General features: G+C 48.3%; 1 protein-coding gene across 1 annotated transcript; it reads left to right on the forward strand.

Annotated features, from left to right (window-relative positions):
* Window positions 1-3471: 3471 nt before the first annotated feature.
* On the forward strand, window positions 3472-6236 carry HNRNPA0 (heterogeneous nuclear ribonucleoprotein A0). Its single transcript, XM_008575432.1, has one exon. It carries the CDS (start codon window positions 3741-3743, stop codon window positions 4659-4661), a length of 921 nt encoding a protein of 306 aa, XP_008573654.1. The 5' UTR covers window positions 3472-3740; the 3' UTR covers window positions 4662-6236.

Genomic DNA, 6236 nt, shown 5'->3' on the forward strand with positions numbered 1-6236 from the left:
CCACATAGGGATGGCTGGTTCGCTCACTGGCTGAGCGTGGTGCTGACAACACCAAGTCAAGGGGTAAGATCCCCTTACCGGTCCTCTTTTTTTTTTTTTAAGGGGATCTTACCCCTTGACTTGGTGTTGTCAGTACCACGATCTCCCAAGTGGGCTAACCGGCCATCCCTATATAGGGATCCGAGCCCTTGTCCTTTGTGTTATCAGCACCACACTCTCCCGAGTGAGCCACGGGCCGGCCCTTATCCTGGATTTCTCTTTTTTTTTAAAAGATGACCAGGGGCCGGCCCGTGGCTCACTCGGGAGAGTGTGGTGCTGATAACACCAAGGCCGCGGGTGCGGATCCCACATAGGGATGGCTGGTTCGCTCACTGGCTGAGCGTGGTGCTGACAACACCAAGTCAAGGGGTAAGATCCCCTTACCGGTCATCTTTTTTTTTTTAAAAAAAAAAAAGATGACCGGTAAGGGGATCTTAACCCTTGACTTGGTGTTGTCAGTACCACGATCTCCCAAGTGAGCTAACCGGCCATCCCTATATAGGGATCCGAGCCCTTGTCCTTTGTGTTATCAGCACCACACTCTCCCAAGTGAGCCACGGGCCGGCCCTTATCCTGGATTTCTTAATGTCTCTCAAACATGCTTGTGTTGTTTTCCATCATCCCTACCCCCTTTTATATGTAAGGTTTATGCCAGACATATGCTTCTATGAAAACTTCCTGGTCAACAGGAATTAACCCCCCAGTGGATCCCCATTTGGGTGATGTGGAATATTATTTTAAAACAATGTAGGAAAAAGCTGTTATTTTAGGCATTTACACTTTAGGTAGAAACATGAGTTATTGTCTTTTCTCTTTTTCTTCAGGAATTCATCTTTTAGTGTTTTAACATTTATAGTCATGTGCTGCATAAAGACATTTCCATCAATGATGGACCACATATACAACAGTGGTCCCATAAGATTATAATCGAACTGAAAAATTCTTATTACCTAGTAATGCCATAGCTGTCCTAATGTCACAGTGCAATGCATTACTCACATAGAACCAATAGGCAATACTGCATAGCCTAAGTGGGTAGTAGAGTGTACCATCTAGGTTTGTGTAAGTACACTATATGATGTTTGCACAATGATGAAGTCACCTAACAATGCACTTCTCAGAACATATCCTTGTTAAGCAACCCATGACTGTATTTGGATGACTTTAAAATATATTTTTTAAAGTCTAATCTCTCATCTGAGCTATAGTCTTGTGCATTCTAGTAAACACTGTCCCATGAATATCCCACTATCACTTCAGACATTTACAACTATGTTCATCATCTCCCTTACGGCTCCAAAACAGTTTCTTTTCTTGGATTTTCTATTTCTATCATGCTGCAATTTTAGGTTTTTAGGTTTCAAACACTTGGTGTCAGGTAATGCTTTTATTTTCTCTTCTTTATAATCAATCAGTTAGCAAATCCTCACATATCTGATTTTTCTTTGTAATAACAGGGTTAATTGCTTCCTACTATCCTCTTTCAGTGGCACTTAAATCACTAACATGCCATATATCATCTTGTTTATTGTCTGCTTCTCCCCACTGGAATGTAAGCTTCATGAGAGCAGAGACTTCAGTCTGTTGTTTATTGCCATATTCCCTGCACCTGGCATAGTATCCATAGATGGATAAATTGAGCACTTACTATGTGCCAGGCACTGTGTTCGTGTTTACACACAGAATCTCACTCAGTCTTTTACCACACTGGGGAGGTGTTTTACTATTCTCATGTTAAGATAATAAAACTGGTTAAATTTTAAAAAGGGTTAAGTGACTTGCCTTAAGTCACACAATTGGATGGTCGCAGGCTAAGTAGTTAGAGTCAGACTATATTTAGTTTGTCCCCAAACCTTAAGCCCATCTACGTGCCTTTGTTATAATATTCGAACTCCTTAATGTAAGATTTAAGACATTCTATAACAGCAAGGACCCTCAACCTACCTTACCTTACTATTATTTATCCAGAATGACCTGCTGCACTCAAACTGGTCCACTCACTGCCCCTTGAGGCTTATCTTTCCTCTGGATTTTGCTCAGGTAAACTCCCTATAGAAATCTTATCTAGCCTTTGACTCCGAGGTTCAGTGCGACTTCCACCTCTTTCCCCAAGTATTCCCGAATACTCCAAGGTACAGTGAGGAATGCCTCTTAAATTCTTCAGTATTTACCACATGATCTTGGAGGCTCTTGGTCATGTAATACTTCATATTAACTATGTCTCACCCCCATGTGTCCTGCTTGGCACACACAGTTTCAATAAATGGAAGCCGTTATAATTTTCTTGCATTCCTACCTGAGTGAGGGTACTTAAGGCAGTTATCAGGGGTGCGTGATCTTTATATATACTGTTCAACTCCCTCGGTCTGATATGAAATGCCTTTAAAAACCTAACATTTTAGTTGAAAGGAAACAACGCATAGGTGACGCAAATTAAATATATAAAACATTCATTAAGGAAAAATGAAAATGTCTGCTGAAGTGTGCGAAGGGAGGAGGGGAGTTGCGGGACGGCTTTATGGATGGCGTGGTTCTCGTGCCTCGTTTGAGTGGTGAAGTGTGAAGCGCTTTTGGCGCCCTGCTCTTTCACATTGCCTCTGGCTCGCTTTTGCGGAGCGCCACGTGTCAAAGTTTTTAACCGCTCGTGGGGCCCACTGTAAACCGTTAATAACCGTCTTCCTGAACCAGGCCTCTGCCCTCCATCTTAGTGCGGAGGGGAGGAGGGGCGGGAACGCCAGGTGTAGCGACCTGGCCAAGACGCTGCGGAGGAATCCAGGCCCCCAACCCCAACAGTCAAGTTTTCAAAAAGCCCGCGCGTGACACCCCAGGCCACATCCGTTGGGAATGGCCGCCAGCGCGCCCCCCTAACCTCCCGCCTCCCCAGGCGAGCACTGAGCCGGAGGAGGCGTTAGTGTGGCAAGCAGGATCCGCTCACAGGGGGCGCCCGGGCAAGCGCGCATCGGGGAGCGCGCCCGACCGGAGGCCGCCGAAAACGGAAGAGGGTTTGAGGGGATCGCGGTGATTGGCTGAACTGACATGTCTCTCAAGGGGCTGGCGCGAACGCCGCTGCGGAGTTGGAAGAGGGGGAAACGAAAGGGGAGGGGGAGAATCACTGGGAACAGCCGCGGGGCTGGGAGGAAGTGAATCGCGGAGGGGTCCTAGAGTAGGGAGGGTCCCTTGTCAGGGTATACTGGTGTGCCCAGGAGCGAAAGCAGGCGGCAGAAGGGTAGGCGGAAGCGGCGCAGGCCGAAGGCTTGAATAGACGGCGGAGGGCGGGCGTCCTTGATCGAGAGCGGCGCTTCGGTGCCGTAGGCGGGACTAAGGAGAGCGAGGCGGGGATTGGTAGGCAGCCTCCGGCTGCCGTACGTCGGCGGTGACGCACGCCTCGGGGAGGGTGCGCGCGCGTTCAGCGGCCTCTTTGTGTGGTGCACAGATAGGGGAGCGGAGGTGGCGGCGGCGGCGGCCTTGGTTGCCTTCCAGTCTCCTCGGCTCGCCCTCTAGCCGGCACCTCTTCCCTTCCCTCCCCCTTCCTCTTTTCCTTCCTTCCCTCCCCTTCCCTTCTTCCCTTCCCCGTCGGTGACCGGCGGTGGCGGCTCCAGCAGCAGCTGGGCCCAAGCTGTGAAGGCAGGCCTTAGCTAACGATAACGGCGACGGCGAAACCTCGGAGCTCCCAGGGCGGGGGGAAGGCCCGAGCCGTGGAGATGGAGAATTCCCAGTTGTGTAAGCTGTTTATTGGCGGCCTCAACGTGCAGACGAGTGAGTCGGGCCTGCGCGGCCACTTTGAGGCCTTTGGGACTCTGACGGACTGCGTGGTGGTGGTGAACCCCCAGACCAAGCGCTCCCGTTGCTTCGGTTTCGTGACCTACTCCAATGTGGAGGAGGCCGATGCCGCCATGGCCGCCTCGCCCCATGCGGTGGACGGCAATACGGTGGAGCTGAAGCGGGCGGTGTCCCGAGAGGATTCGGCGCGGCCCGGTGCCCACGCCAAGGTTAAGAAGCTCTTTGTCGGAGGCCTTAAGGGAGACGTGGCCGAGGGCGACTTGATCGAGCACTTCTCGCAGTTTGGCACCGTGGAAAAGGCCGAGATTATTGCCGACAAGCAGTCCGGCAAGAAGCGTGGCTTCGGCTTCGTGTATTTTCAGAATCACGACGCGGCAGACAAGGCCGCGGTGGTCAAGTTCCATCCGATCCAGGGCCATCGTGTGGAGGTGAAGAAGGCCGTCCCCAAGGAGGATATCCACTCCGGCGGGGGTGGAGGCGGCTCCCGGTCCTCCCGGGGCGGCCGGGGCGGCCGGGGCCGCGGCGGTGGTCGAGATCAGAATGGCCTGTCCAAGGGCGGCGGCGGCGGCGGTTACAACAGCTACGGTGGTTACGGCGGCGGCGGCGGCGGCTACAATGCCTACGGAGGAGGCGGAGGCGGTTCGTCCTACGGTGGGAGCGACTACGGTAACGGCTTCGGTGGCTTCGGCAGCTACAGCCAGCACCAGTCCTCCTACGGGCCTATGAAGAGCGGCGGCGGCGGCGGCGGCGGAGGCGGCAGCAGTTGGGGAGGTCGCAGTAACAGTGGACCTTACAGAGGCGGCTATGGCGGTGGGGGTGGCTATGGAGGCAGCTCCTTCTAAAAAAAAAAAAAAAATGTCTGGGAGTGGCTATAGGGGTAGCTGTTTTCAACAACCCAAGTGGGGTCAACTCCTAAGTCCCTTTCCCCTCCCACCACCTTCCCTATTTTGCCCTTCGGGGAGCCGCATCTGAGGCTGCTTACCCTTGGGGGGGGGGGTCCGCTATTTGCCTGCCTCCTCTCTTGTCTCTCTCTGAAGATGGACTCGGCCCCACATACACATTTTTGTGTTACAGTCATTGATGGACTCTATTTTTTTATTATTACTTGGACTTTGGTCGTTTTTATACTAGCAAAATGTCTTGTTTTAATTTGTGTTTTTTTTTGGGGGGGGGAGGGAGTGAACTTGCTGATTCTGTAGCAAAACCTGGGCGGGGGTTGGGGCGGGGGGTAGTTTACTTTGTTGTAAGAAATTGATACCTGCCTACAGCGTTTTCTATGAAATCTACTTGGATCCCATGCCTGAAATTTGGAAGCATATGTACAAAAATCATTTTTACGTTTTATTTTTAATAAATCATTGTGTTTGACCGTATATGTCTAACATTTTTTTCTAGGATCCATTCCGTACCATTTTAAGGGATATTAGTTTAAGATTTTTCTTGTTAATTCTTAGTTCTTGATATGTACTTAGAGAAACTTTTAAGAGGTCATGTGGTTTATTTTTATTTTTTCTTGCTTCCCTGCTAGTGGGGTGTTAAATTTTATCCCTTACAGGCAAAACTTTTAAAGTGGTGGATGTGGCTTTTAAAAATCTTTTAAGTTTTTGTGCATCCATCTCTTATACTAAACGATTTGCTTATCATCTTGACATGGTTGGTCACTTTCTATGAGAATTTACTTCAAAGTATGTACTGTGTAGTTCTGAAGAAATAGTTTGTGTTAAGCATGTGTTTTCATTCGTATAAACTGTTTAAAATTTTTCAGATGGCCTAGTTTCATCCCTCTTATTGGTTTGTCTGTAATGAATGGTTAGAAATAAGGGTTATGTTTTACCCTCAAACTAAATGCATTTTTGTAATTTCAGAGCAGGTTTAAACGGTTTTTTCCTATAGCCGAACTGTCGTCCTCATGGAAATGCTTTTCCCAAACTTTGTAGCACCATCTACTGGCAGGATGGCAGTGTAGCTGCAAAACAATTTGTTAAAAAACTTGTTCAGGACAGTTGCATCAGATTTAGAAGTTTTGCCATCAAAAATCTGTGCAGACTTGGAAGTTACACCTTTACTTGTAACTGAGATGGGCTTTACAGGAATATATATTTCATACCATAATTGCCCTTTCTACATGAGATTTGAAAATGTAAACTGCTGTGCATAGCTTGGGCGATAGCCCCAAATTGCTATGACAACTGACGAACCAGCTACGCGTACTGGTATCTTTAGGTGCAAGTTGTAAAGCAAAATATCTGTGTTCTGCTTGGTTAACAAATGTATATTTGTAGCCCTTTCATGCAATAGAATTCAAGTTGTTGTTTATTAAAAAAAAACTGATAATAGGAGAAAATTGCCTTCCTGGATAGAAATATAGAATAGCAACGTTTATGGATATAACAAAATAAAGAATTCAATTCTTTACA

This window comes from Galeopterus variegatus, unplaced genomic scaffold (assembly GCF_000696425.1).
Source record: "Galeopterus variegatus unplaced genomic scaffold, G_variegatus-3.0.2 Scaffold1185, whole genome shotgun sequence".
In the NCBI taxonomy this organism is placed as follows: Eukaryota; Metazoa; Chordata; class Mammalia; order Dermoptera; family Cynocephalidae; genus Galeopterus; species Galeopterus variegatus.

Bases quoted from the DNA above. Each gene is read 5' to 3' on its own strand.
- HNRNPA0 (XM_008575432.1), top strand. From the start codon at position 3,741: ATGGAGAATTCCCAGTTGTGTAAGCTGTTTATTGGCGGCCTCAACGTG.